Source organism: Misgurnus anguillicaudatus, chromosome 24, assembly GCF_027580225.2.
Source record: "Misgurnus anguillicaudatus chromosome 24, ASM2758022v2, whole genome shotgun sequence".
Classification (NCBI taxonomy): domain Eukaryota; kingdom Metazoa; phylum Chordata; class Actinopteri; order Cypriniformes; family Cobitidae; genus Misgurnus; species Misgurnus anguillicaudatus.
The window spans coordinates 37992688-38007220 of NC_073360.2; the positions used below are offsets into that span (position 1 = coordinate 37992688).

The 14533-nt window shown below is 39.5% G+C and overlaps 1 protein-coding gene across 5 annotated transcripts in view; it reads right to left on the minus strand.

Moving 5' to 3' along the window:
- The window catches only part of tiam1b (TIAM Rac1 associated GEF 1b), a 93180-nt gene that overhangs the window by 13643 nt on the left and 65004 nt on the right, over positions 1-14533 (minus strand). For 3 of the 5 annotated variants that reach the window (XM_055197366.2, XM_055197367.2, XM_055197365.2), the window contains exon 17: positions 1421-1615. In XM_055197366.2, the coding sequence (XP_055053341.2) occupies positions 1421-1615 (195 nt within the window). Of the gene's footprint in view, positions 1-1420; positions 1616-9092; positions 9365-14533 lie in introns of those variants that run through there. The other 2 variants (XM_073863556.1, XM_055197368.2) reach the window with 2 other exon arrangements.

A 14533-nucleotide genomic window follows, 5' to 3' on the forward strand; every position in this document is an offset into this window, starting at 1 on the left:
TTTTAAATTATGTTACAAAAAGTGTTAAATGATAAGTAAAAGTTTTTAAATTAATGTTCCCATTTACTCCAGACTTTGTTTTTCAATGTCTGGTGGGAAAAAAAGTAAATTTAAGCAATTTTTACATTTTCATGCTTGACATTTTTAAAACCAAGTTTTCATGAGAATCACCCACTTGGAAAGCTGAGCGGACGCGTGAGCGCGCAAGCCAGACGCGGACACAGAAAAAAGGTATACCCCGGCCTTAAGGGGCATTTTCCCAAACAGGGCTTAACCTAGTCCCCCCAAAGTTGGCCCCCCACCCATTGCAAAACTTCGACAAAATATGCTCAATCGCTTAACCGCAAAATGTTTTGTTTGTGCTGCTTTGGTTTTATAGATATTTAAAGATCATATAGGTCATTCTGAGGTCACCCACATGCTCCAAATTCAACCAAAATAAAAAAAAATCGCACAAAGGGAGCACAAACGTTTAAGATTATTTTGGGTGAATTTGGAGCATGCAGGGAGCTGAGCGAATTCAATGTCAAATATTATAAAAACAAACTTTATAAATTACAAACTTAACTTTTACCGGCACAAACCCGCACAGACATTTAAAACTCTTTTGGGTGAATTTGGAGCATGTGGGGGGCTGAGTGACCTCAGAATGACCTATAAATATTCTTTTAATATCTAAAAAACCAAAGCAGCACAAACTATTATTTTACAGCACAAACCTGCACAAACCATTGAGCATATTTTGCCAAATTTTGCATTAGGTGGGGGGCCAACTTCACGCAGGTAGATTAAAATGCATGTTTGAGCTGCTTTAATAAACTTAATGCAAGTAATTTTCTCTGTAAACAAACATTAGCGTCTTAAGCAATTTTCAAGCAAACTGATCTTGTATTAAGGATGTTTTGATACCACTGAGGTTAAGCCAACATAAACAGTATTTGCATTTTAATAATTATGTATTATAGGTAAAACATGACTTTTACCAGCATTTAAAACATAAAGGATGGACATGCATTGACTGTATTATTAATCGGGATCTCTAATACACCAGCTGTCTACAGGGAAGGTGCTGAAAACTAAATGTTTAATGACATTAGCCAAAAATAAAGTCTCTATATTTTAGTAATATTTTAATAAAAATCGAAATAATGTGCACAGATAAATCGTCACAATATGATCGGTGCACAACGTACTGTAGCATACAACTGCATGCAGTATTCAACATTCAAGTTCTGCTCTATGTTTTTGTGCAGATGCTCAGCATGAACCAAATTATAGTGAACATTTGCTGTACGCAGTATACACTGTGCAGTAGTCAGGATCCCACAGAGGGTCCAAGGCACATTTTTCTATCTCATGTTGTGTTTCCAAGCAGTATGCACTTTAACTTACACACACAAAAACACACACAGGTACTGACTTTGACATAGGTGCGCTCCGTTTCAACCAATTCGCAGATGACTTTGCGTAGTTTGTCAGCGTCAGAGAGCTGGCGAGGGGTGGCATTGCTCGGAGGCAGCGAGGAATACTCCGGTTCGGATGAGGAAGAGATACCCTCGGATGAAGGATTCATCTCGTGCAGACTGCGACAGAAGGCAGCGACCTGCTCTGTGCTCTACAGAGAGAGAGAAAGACAGTTATAATGAGTGATGCCATCCTGTGCTGATATTAGGACACGCAGGCTGCAGGCTCCGCCCACACTCGCAACACCTGCAGCTGCTTCTGCAGTTCAGATGTCTGTCACAATGAAAATCATTAGCGCTCATTTGCTCTATTCTGAGCATCTGAAACCGTTCTCTGCATCGCTCCCTCATTTCAGCTCTTCATCTCCGCAGGGTCTTTCCATTTCTTCCTTTCTTAACAGAAACCAAAACACGAGCACCTGTCTGTGGATGCGGTTGCTATGGGAACGACTGTGATAGCACATGGACTGTCATTCGCACAGTAACACTAAGAGAAAGTAGCCTCCATCATCTTCATCGGCATGATGTGTGAAAATTCACTTTCGTTCTCGCCACTTCTAATTGAAGTTGAACAGCTTTTCGACTTTTTTCATCTCAGTGCTTGATACTGAGCTGCTGCCCACTAGGCGATCTGTGAAAGTCCCTGACTTTAGAGCTTAATGATAATCTCCACAATATCTTTTGCTTAAAAATAAACATAAGCCTTGTACTGTATAATGAACAAATACCACAGTAGTTAACTTGCACACATATATAAGTCATATTATTAGTTAGTATTCAGACTGGGACTATAACGGGCCGCTTTACCTTTACAAATGCTTTAAATCAAACGATTTATTGTAAAAACGCAGAACGTCGGGCTGTCGTATACACAGGTGTGATTGTGTCAGCTACTGCCATGTGTGCTACACACATTAAAATCAATAATGAAAGTCTGTGCCTGTATGTAAACAAATGAATCAGTTCTTACATCACAAACACACGGCATCATCTTTGGAGATCAGGCTTCACCTGTCACTTTAGTCATTAGCTAAAAGCATTGTCAGCTGTCATAACCACAGCGAGAGAGAGAGAGCGAGCGAGAGAGAGAAAGAAAGAGTGCTTCATATCATAAATCACTGTAACTTGTCAGTGATCTGCACATCATTCCCTCTAACAACACTGTCAGAGAAGAGTACAGTCTGTCTTCATCTCACACAGAGAGAGAGAGAAAGAGAGAGAGAAAGAAAGAGAGAGAGAGAGAGAGAGAGAGAGAGAGAGAGAGAGAGGGAAAAAGCCTTTCTTCCACATCCACCAACGCAAAGTCAGAAACAGAAGAGTCTGAAAAGACTATTAGAAGAGGAAGATCAAGACTACTGCAAACACACACACACACACACACACACACACACACACAAACTGTTTGTACAAAACTACACACATAAATAACAGAGTCTGTACAATGCTTTTTGTTTTTCACGAAGGAAGTCTGCTACTAAAATATTACTTACCTAAGAAACACCAGAGAGAAGCAAAGCATTACAACACAACTTCTAACAACTAGTCTAACTGAGGTGGTTAGTAAACAATTTAAAGGGAACATATCATGAAAATCTGATGTTAAAGTGCTTCTATCAACCAAGAAAATGTGAAAAAGAACAACACAATTACTTAGATTGGCTAAACATTCTCTGCAAGCATATGAAAAAATAGCTCATTGACATTTGGCTCCCCTTGTGATGTCAGAAAGGGATCTTATTATGTTAAAGAGCACCTATTGTCCGATTCACATTTTTAAATTTCCTTTGGTGTGTAAGGGGCTAAGCACACCAAACGTGTTTTTTTACGCTTGGAAACGCAAGGCGCAACGCACTGCCTTTTTTTTAAAGTCCAAGTCAGCTGTCTTGTCAATCAAATATTAAAGGTGCAGTGTGTAATTTTTAGAAGGATCTCTTGACAGAAATGCAAAATAATATGCAAACTATATTATCAGGGGTGTATAAAGACCTTTTATAATGATCCCTTATGTGTTTTTATTACCCTAGAATGAGACGTTTTTATCTACATACACGAGGGTCCCCTTAGCTGTTTCTACAGAAGCCCTTGAAGGTGCTCTAAGCGAATTCACACGTTTTAGACCATAAAACATTTTTTGTTACATACAGCAAACATCTCCTCACTATCTCGCTTGCTGCCTGTCCGCTGATCAAACTGTAAAAAAAAACGTGATCACTGTAGACAGCCCAGGCTCCACAAACTGCAATAAAAACAAAGTGGCCAAACCTACAAACAGAAACCATAACAAAGTGTTCCAGCAAATAAATGACAAAAACGCTCCGCTTGTTTGAAAACAGTTCAAACATCAACAAAAAGTGACATCACACAGATTCGCTTAGAGCGCCTTTAAAGGACATCATTTTTTTACTAAGTTGTCTCCGACAATGACATGTTTATCCGGTGATGGCTACCGTAGCTTCTCTATGCGTTTCAAAAGCGAGGGGTTAGCAGTCGACTCAGCCATTGGTTGCAATTCACAACATCATCACAAGATGCCGCTAAAATTTACACACTGCACCTTTAAATCGTGGGCACTCTTTTGCTGTTAACTGTCATATAAGCAGAAACTTTAAAAAGAGGACGCTTGCTCTGACCTTGTTTGAGGATGAGAGGTGCAGAAACACACATGAAAGAGTGAGCGAGTGGAGTCCAGTTCTTCAAAGAAACTGTAAACTTCCCTTACCACATCGTAAGGCCCGCCTCTCCCCTCATTCGATTGGACAATGGAAAGACGCGAATGACGTCGCCTGCTTTTCCGCTCTCAGTGTCCTTCAAAAACGCATGCTGCGACCGGCAGCAAAAAACGCAAGGCGCTCGGCGCATAAACAGCGCGCATACGCTCACTGCCCATAGAATATCATTCAAAAAAGGCGCCTGCAACTGCCATAAACGCTTTTGGTGTGACTGGCCCCTAAGTGTGTACATGTTAACGATATGCAAAAGGGTAAAAACCCAAAAGTAAACAATGACAAAAGTTATCGTCTCCAGCGTAAATCTCTTTTTTTTTTGACAGATTGTAGGTAACAGTTTACTTCCTGAGATTAGTGATTATCATAATTCATCCCGCTTCGGACTCACAGCCTGACTCACAGCCTGTTAGCAATCGAATCTTTCAAACATGGTAAGGAGCATCACGTTTCCAGCTGACATAAGAGGTATTCAGGCCAATGACAACATACAGATTAGCTGGCCAATCAGGAAGCTTTTCAAATCTGTGCGTTTCAGGAAGAGAAATTTGGAGCTACAAAAATGTACCATAAATGATGCAAACACATTGTATTATACCAAATAATCAAAATAACATTGTTTTTTAGCAATGAAATAGGTGCTCTTTAATTTTGCCCCTTAATCTGCACTATCCAACCACGGCACTGCCTTTTAGTGCAGAGAGAGAGAGAGAGAGAGAGAGAGAGAGAGAGAAAAGAAATAATTGAAAGCACACTTGAGTTTCAATTTCAACAAACCACCATTATGGTGATCAGTGTTTGCATTTCATCAGCTCATTTGCATTTGAAAGGACCCACCCCCAAAAAACGGCACAAAGTGTTCATTTTAACATGTTATAATAAATTATCTTTATGGTATTTTGAGCTAAAACTTTACATAATCTACTCTGACAACAAATATTTATTTTACATTTAAAAAAAGTCTTGTGAAATGTCCCCTTTAATAAATCACACATTTGTGACCAAGATCATTCTGTAAAAATATAACCTAACTTTATCTTTAACATTGACTTAGTAAGATCATGTCAAAGATAAAAGTCAAGGTTTAGGATGGCATGCCTGTGATTTTATGAGACTATGAGATTTGCAACATTTACTTACACTTACTTTTGATTCTAGCGTTACAACGTAAACATTGCAGTGACGTCTTACTGGCATTGCAACCCGTTTGAAATCCTGCTTCTCTACTTGGACAGTACAGGAAGTGAGATCATCAGACTACAGGTGCTTATTTTGGCTCTTGGTTGAATGTGGGGAATGACTGTGTGCTTTTTAGCTTCACTTTTTTTCATTAAAAGAACCTCAGTAGTTCTCTAAGTGCCCACGCAGGGACACACAAAAGATGAATTACAATGTCCCTCGCTGTGTCCTTGAGTCTCACAGCACCATATATACAACACATCGCCCGCCCAGCACAACATAATAAAGTAAATGAACCGCTGGGAAAATGCCAATGTCACTGTACTGACTGAGAGGGAAACACTTGTTAGTGGTGTTTATGAAGGCATCTCTATTACTGTAGCTCTTGGTTCATAATTTTACCAAACCTCTAAACTTATATTTGTATAATTTATGTAAACATGAATGATAATCAAATCGTGCATTTGCTGATGAGAGATGGGGTGTTATTTGAGTGATAGGATGTTACATTTTGACTTGGTACAGTACTGTATGACCCAAGGGATATTTAGAATATTTTAGCAACCGCATAGCAACACCCTGGCAACAATTTGCAACACCCTAGCAACAAGACAGAAATGTAATGAAACCATTAAAAACACCTTAGTAACCACAAAGCACAATGACAACCATATAAAACAGCCCGTAGCAACCGTCCACTACACCTTAGCAACACAGCATTATCGTGTGTTCATGTTAGTAAACATTTTCACAGAAACACAACAACACACTGCTTAGCAGAAACACAACAACACACAGCACAGCAAAGCCACAACAATAACAACACACAGCACAGCAGAAACACAACAACACACAGCACAGCAGATACACAACAATAACAACACACAGCACAGCAGAAACACAACAACACACAGCACAGCAGATACACAACACTAACACCACACTGCACGACAGAAACACAACAACACACAGCACAACCGAAACACAACAACAACCACAGCACAGCAGTAACACAACAATAACACACACAGCACAAAAGAAACACAACAACACACAGCACAGCAGATACACAACAATAGCAACACACAGCAAAGCAGAAACACAACAACACACAGCATAACAGATACACAACAATAACAAACACAGCACAAAAGAAACACAACAACACACAGCACAGCAGATACACAACAATAACACCACACAGCACAAAAGAAACACAACAACACACAGCACAGCAGAAACAACAATAACACACAGCACATCAAAACCACAACAACAACACCACACAGCACAGCAGAAACACACCAACACACAGCAAAAACACAACAACAACAACAACAACAACACACAGCACAGCAGAAACACAACAACAACACCACACAGCACAGAAAAAGCACAGAACAACACACATCACAACAGAAACACAACAACACACAGCACAGCCGAAACACAACAACAACCACAGCACAGCACAAAAGAAACACAACAACACACAGCACAGCAGATGCACAACAATAACAACAACAACACACAGCACAGTAGAAACACAACAACACACAGCAAAAACACAACAACACAGCAGAGCAGTAAAACACAACAACACACAGCACAACAGAAACACAACACCACACTGCTTAGTAGAAACATAACAACAACAACACACTGCACAACAGAAACACAACACCACACTGCACAACAGAAACACAACAACACCCTGCTTAGCAGAAATATAACAACACCACACTGCTTAGCAGAAACACAACAACAACCCATTGCACAGCAAAAACACACTAACGCACAGCACAAGAGAAACACACTGTACGACGGAAACACAAAAACTCACCGCACAACAGAAACACAACAACACACTGCCCAACATAAACACACTCACACACTGAACGACAGAGACACACAATAACACACTGCCCTACAGAAGCACACTGCACAGCAAAAACACAACAACACACTGCACAACCGAAACAAAACTTACCGCACAACAGAAACACAACACCACACTGCACAACAGAAACACAACAACACACTGCTTAGTAGAAACATAACAACAACACACTGCACAACAGAAACACAACACCACACTGCACAAAAGAAACACAACAACACCCTGCTTAGCAGAAACATAACAACAACCCACTGCACAGCAAAAACACACTAACGCACAGCACAAGAGAAACACACTGCACGACGAAAACACAAAAACTCACCGCACAACAGAAACACAACAACACACTGCCCAACATAAAACACACTCACACACTGAACGACAGAGACACACAATAACACACTGCCCTACAGAAGCACACTGCACAGCAAAAACACAACAACACACTGCACGACCGAAACACAACATACCGCACAACAAAAACACAACACCACAGTGCACGACAGAAACACAACACCACACTGCACGACAGAAACACAACAACACACAGCACAGCAGATACACAACAATAACACACACAGCACAAAAGAAACACAACAACACACAGCACAGCAGATACACAACAATAACACCACACAGCACAGCAGATACACAACAATAACACCACACAGCACAAAAGAAACACAACAACAACAACAACACACAGCTCAGAAAAAACACGACACACAGCACAGCAAAAACACACTAACGCACAGCACAAGAGAAACACACTGCACGACGGAAACACAAAAACTCACCGCACAACAGAAACACAACAACACACTGCCCAACATAAACACACTCACACACTGAACGACAGAAACACACAATAACACACTGCCCTACAGAAGCACACTGCACAGCAAAAACACAACAACACACTGCACGACCGAAACACAACTTACCGCACAACAGAAACACAACACCACACTGCACAACAGAAACACAACACCACACTGCACGACAGAAACACAACAACACACTGCTTAGCAGAAACATAACAACAACACACTGCACAACAGAAACACACTAACACACAGCACAAGAGAAACACACTGCACGACGGAAACACAAAAACTCACTGCACAACAGAAACACAACAACACACTGCCCAACATAAACACACTCACACACTGCACGACAGAAACACACAATAACACACTGCACAGCAGAAACACACTCACACACTGCACGTCACGACCGAAACACAACAACACACTGCATGACAGAAACACACAATAACACACTGCCCAACAGAATCATACTGCACGACAGAAACACAACACCACACTGCAGGACATTAAACTCCAATAAACTTCCCCCTATGAAATGCAAACATTATTTCAATGGGGAAACACAAAATAATTCTATCTGGTCCAACTTTTCTATGGAAAACGAATTTGGATTGACAAAAACAAACAAACATACATTCACTTACTCACTCACTCACTCGTTCACTCACTCACTCACTCACTCACTCACTCACTCACTCACTCACTCACTCACTCACACAGAAGTAGCAGAGTACAGTCATGCTATCGGATGGTAACACAATACGACATATGATGATTTCCATAGTAAAAGAAACACAATAAGAACACAATGGTACTAATGTGGTGCATGTTTAAATCATCCTTTTACCGCAGTACAAAACACGAAATTCAAGATTTTGTATCGTTAGATATTTTTTTTAGTAATCCCGAAAATACAAGTTCCAGACTATCAAAAAATACATAATTTGAAAAATGTATGATGCAAAAGTATTGTGCAGAAATGAAGAGCACTCACCAGGTGCAGGAGATCATAAACGGAGTCAGATGAGCGTTTGCTGTGTCTGTTACGCTTGAGAACAGACATGACTGACCCAGGATCAGCAGAAAAAGACACACTTATGCTCACACGCCGACGGACACTAATGCTGAATCAGTTACAAGAACGCCTCGGAAATCACAGAATCATCACTGCATAACCCCACAACTTCCTTCTGCTTATGACTGCCAGAGCCCACAGAACAGGAGAGAGAGAGAGAGAGAGAAAGAGAGAGAGAGAGAGAGAGAGAGAGAGAGAGAGAGAGAGAGAGAGAGAGAGAGAGAGAGAGAGAGAGAGAGAGAGAGAGAGAGAGAGAGAGAGTGGACTTTGTATTCGGTAAGAGCTTCTGGATCCTTATTTCTTCTCTCTCTCTATCTCTCTCGTTCGCCCACCTCCTCTCTGCTCTCCTTTCACTTCATATTCACCCTCCCATTCTGCAGCGACAACATCTCATTTCTCTCTCTCTCTTTCTGGCACACTGAATGAAACTGCCTTCACATGAAACTTGAGTTATGTTACTTAACACGTGTGCAGATCTCTACGGATGAAAGGTGAGCAGAAAATCTCCAAAAGCAGAAAATATAGAAAAACAAAAGGTGCAGAGAGAGAGAAAGAGAACGAGAAAAAATGAGCGAAAGAGAGAGAAATCCGAAGGTTGTTTCCAATGCCCACAACAGGCTGAGCAAGTTATTTTTACCACACAAAACCAACCAAGCACCTTGGTACTGGCAACTGGAAAAGTCTGCCACATAGCTTTTATCATTATGATTATTGGTACAATTACAAGGTAACACACAAGATAAAATGCCCAACTGTAAGATACAGTAAGTTGTGAAAAATGTATTTATTGCCCATCTCTAAACTGCAGGCTTTTCTCAATCAGAATCTTACTCATGCATCCTGCATTCAGATGCTTAGATCAATAAAACAGCTCTTTCATGATTGTACTTTATTTGATGGGTATTACATTCATCATAGCAGTCTGAAGTGAGTCTTTTGAAGATTTGTTTGGGGTAAAAAAGGTAAAAAAGCACAAAAAGCTGAACACAGTGTGTTGATTCAATGCAGGTATAAGCGGCCATTAAACATGAGCAGCTAGATGCGACACAGCACCACTCCTGTCTTCGTGTTTAATGTATTAAGAGCTCAGATGCAAAAAATGCGTCTGACATCTTGTAAATGAGCATTTTTTAATAAACATTTCTTAATGGAGTTATAATGGATTATGTCAACAAACAGGTATTTTGGCCTGAGGGTGGAATTAAGCAGATTTGAAGTGAATGTATTTGATGAACGTATTATACGTGCCGAGAGCATTCGTTTAATTTCATCATTTAATTTTTGACGGAGGTGGCATTTAGCACCTTTGCAACCCAGCTCCTCATATAATCCCGCGCGTAATCTAGATTAAGAGAAAATGGATGAGAGGATTGTTTTATTTGCACGAGTGACGAAAAACAAGTAATCCCGTGAGCAATCTAGATTAGGAGAAAATAGATGAGAGCATTGTTTTATTTGCGCGAGTGACAAAAAACAAGTAATCCCGCGAGTAATCTAGATTGAGAGAAAATGGATGAGAGCATCGTTTTAATTTGTGCGAGTGACAAAAAAAGTAATCCCGCGAGTAATCTAGATTAAGAGAAAATGTATGAGAGCATTGTTTTAATTTGCGCGAGTGACAAAAAACAAGTAACCCCGTGAGCAATCTAGATTGAGAGAAAATGGATGAGAGCATTGTTTTATTTGCGCGAGTGACAAAAAAAGTAATCCCGCGAGTAATCTAGATTAAGAGAAAATGGATGAGAGCATTGTTTTATTTGCGCGAGTGACAAAAAACAAGTAATCCCGCGAGTAATCTAGATTGAGAAAAATGGATGAGAGCATCGTTTTAATTTGTGCGAGTGACAAAAAAAGTAATCCCGCGAGTAATCTAGATTAAGAGAAAATGTATGAGAGCATTGTTTTAATTTGCGCGAGTGACAAAAAACAAGTAACCCCGTGAGCAATCTAGATTGAGAGAAAATGGATGAGAGCATTGTTTTATTTGCGCGAGTGACAAAAAAAGTAATCCCGCGAGTAATCTAGATTAAGAGAAAATGGATGAGAGCATTGTTTTAATTTGCGCGAGTGAAAAAAAACAAGTAATCCCGCGAATAATCTAGATTAAGAGAAAATGGATGAGAGGATTGTTTTAATTTGCGCGAGTTACGAAAAACAAGTAATCCTGTGAGTAATCTAGATTAAGAGAAAATGGATGAGAGCATCGTTTTAATTTGTGCGAGTGACAAAAAACAAGTAATCCCATGAGTAATCTAGATTGAGAGAAAATGGATGAAAGCATTGTTTTAATTTGCGCGAGTGACAAAAAACAAGTAATCCCGCGAGTAATCTAGATTGAGAGAAAATGGATGAAAGCATTGTTTTAATTTGCGCGAGTTACGAAAAACAAGTAATCCTGTGAGTAATCTAGATTAAGAGAAAATGGATGAGAGGATTGTTTTATTTGCGCAAGTGACAAAAAACAAGTAATCTAGATTGAGAGAAAATGGATGAGAGCATTGTTTTAATTTGCGCGAGTGGAGAAAAACAAGTAATCCCGCAAGTAATCTAGATTAAGTAACGCAAATATTCGCCTCGCTTTTGGTGTGAACATACCATTAAAGTGCAAAGCACCAGGTGTCTAACAGTGACATAAACAAGACCAGCACTGAAAACTTAACTCACTGAATCCTCCACTGAACACTTCAGCATCAAAGATGTCTCATGATATAACATAATCACACACCGCAGGCTGTTAACGTGCAGATCAGAGCACAGAAAGGACAATAAATCTGATGGCATTTCTTCTCCGAAGGTAACAAATTATCTGTGCACTCAGAATCACTGAATAAACATTGAGGTGCTGCTAATGTACCTCGAGGACCACAAACACAGAAGAGATTACTCTCACAACCCACAGTTAAAATGTTTACAGCTGCTTAAAATGGGTTTTTAAATTAGTTTTACATATTAACAAGATCCTGGACGAGGCAGCCATTGAGATAGAGGTTAACGGTAAGCCAATGAAGTCATCATCACAATTTATAAAGTCAGAGCCTTGGCGCTGACTCTATAAATCCCATTAAACCTTATCATTTACACTAACAACCACTAATAAAATGTGGAAATACTGACCACAAAACAACACATTTTAGCTGGTTCAACACATTTCCAAAAATACACATATTCATATGAAGAGTTCATATGCAAAACCCATCTGACAAGCTTCTTGTAAATTCATTTTTTTTTATCAGGCTCTTATGTTTAGGTTCAGCATTTTTACTTTAATGGCACTGAAAAGGTTATTAGCTTGTAATTAAAATGCCTTATTATCACAAATGTCACTTTTCAGTCCCTCCAAAAAAACGTGATTATGCGATCGCATGATTCAAAGCATAATCAGCCAAAGTCCATATATTTATCCGGGGGCGGCATTTTTTCAAATACGCCACACTTTTGCAGCATAAATTCCATGCGCAAAATATTTTCCTAGGAAAAATCACATATATCTTAGCAGAAAGTTGAAAAATGTTGCATTTACTTCACACAAACGCAGCCATGTCCCCTGTTGCCATGGGAACATTATGAAGTGACGTGATTTTGTGACGAGAACATCATTCAAAAGTTGCAAAAGCTGCAAACTGTTTTTGCAAGTCTCGCAGTTTTTGCAAATTCACGAAATTTTTGCAATTCACGCAATTTTTGCAAGTTTCCGCAATTTCATTGCATAAAATTGCATTAATATCCAGCATATTTCATCACATTTTTTAAGAAAACGTGCCGCAGGATCAACGATTTTTGCCCGCAACAATCACAAAAAAACTTTGCTTTTCTGGAAGGACTGACTTTTTAACATGGTTTTTCTGCATGGAGCGAGGCCCGGATTAAGTGGATTTAAAGTGAAGGTATTTGATGAACCTATAATACGTACTGAGAGCATTTGGGCAATATCATTTTTTTTCAGACTTCAGCCATTTTTGTGTGATTATTTTGAATTGGGTCACAATGAAAACTGAACTGCAGCTGGTACGCTCTGCTTGTCTAGGATTTCATGACAAAAAAAGCAAATCTATCTGTAAGTAATCAAATATCAGTACAGGCAAAGAAAATATGTATCGGTGCATCCCTAATATGTGTGTTACATGTCTTATGAATCTTATAATCAATGTAACATTCATATATTTGGAGCATGCATCCTGCATTATATTCAGGCAGGTCATGAAAGAGAAAATCCTACAGTACATCGTGTGTCATACGAATAAAACGATGCATACTGTATGTGTGCGCACTAAAGCTGATTATAGATTCCTTTGCATCTCCTTCCTAACCTCTCTGACACATTCTCCTGCCTAATAACTATCAGACAGAGAGACAGATACAAGCCTGTGCTTGCCACAAGCAATCTTCTCTGAGCTTTTGGTGTTATCCAGAGCCCTGTCGACTCTCCACTGACCCCACAATTCATCACCCTGCATGAGCAAGCAGACATTCAACCAGAACACTACAGATCCAAAAACAGCTCAATCTGAATCTTATAGGACTGAGTTGAGATCTGGTCAGGACTAAAGACCTGTGTGAACTGGATTATAAGGAGATTTGGTCTGAGACTAGTATTAGTGTACATCGGTATTCAAATTGGTACATCATATATTAGTGATGTAAGTGGTCATAGGTTTGATTCCCAGGAATATGGATAAAACATGTATACCTTGAATGAACTGTAAGTCGAGTAAGATAAAAGCATCAAATGCATAAATGTACATTTTATAAAACCAGCAGCCTGTCAATTTCCAGCCTTTACCACAAATTTCACCACTATGTCACTTCATCAGATCCATATCCTATGGATGCTTATACTAAATGAAGGAAGTTCTGTAGATGAACAGTGAATTCTGCCAACATGTTACTTAAAATAGATTCTGTATGTAAATACGGCGGTGTCGTGTGGAATCTGATTTGTTCCACCATCTCAACATGTCCATCAAAATGTCCGACCAATGAAATGCTGTGCATCCTGCAATGTGCGGTTCGAGATGATGAAAAACAATCGCATACACTCAAATAATACGTGCATATTTGACTTCTGCCTTTATCTTAGTCCTCCTTCAGGATACAGTCAAAATCATAATTATTTCCCATAATAAAGCAATTAGGACGCAAAGAAAATCAAACCACCTTTGTTTTATCGGTACCCGCATGAACACAAACTAATTATCTCCAACACCCACCATAAGTCCCCTGCCACCAAACAGACACACTGAAGTTCATTAGACAGACAAATGGATAGAGAGGCAGGAAGAGAGACAATGAGATAGACAAAGACAAACAGACAGTAAGACAGACTGACTGACACATAGAAAGACAGACAAAGACAGATAAAC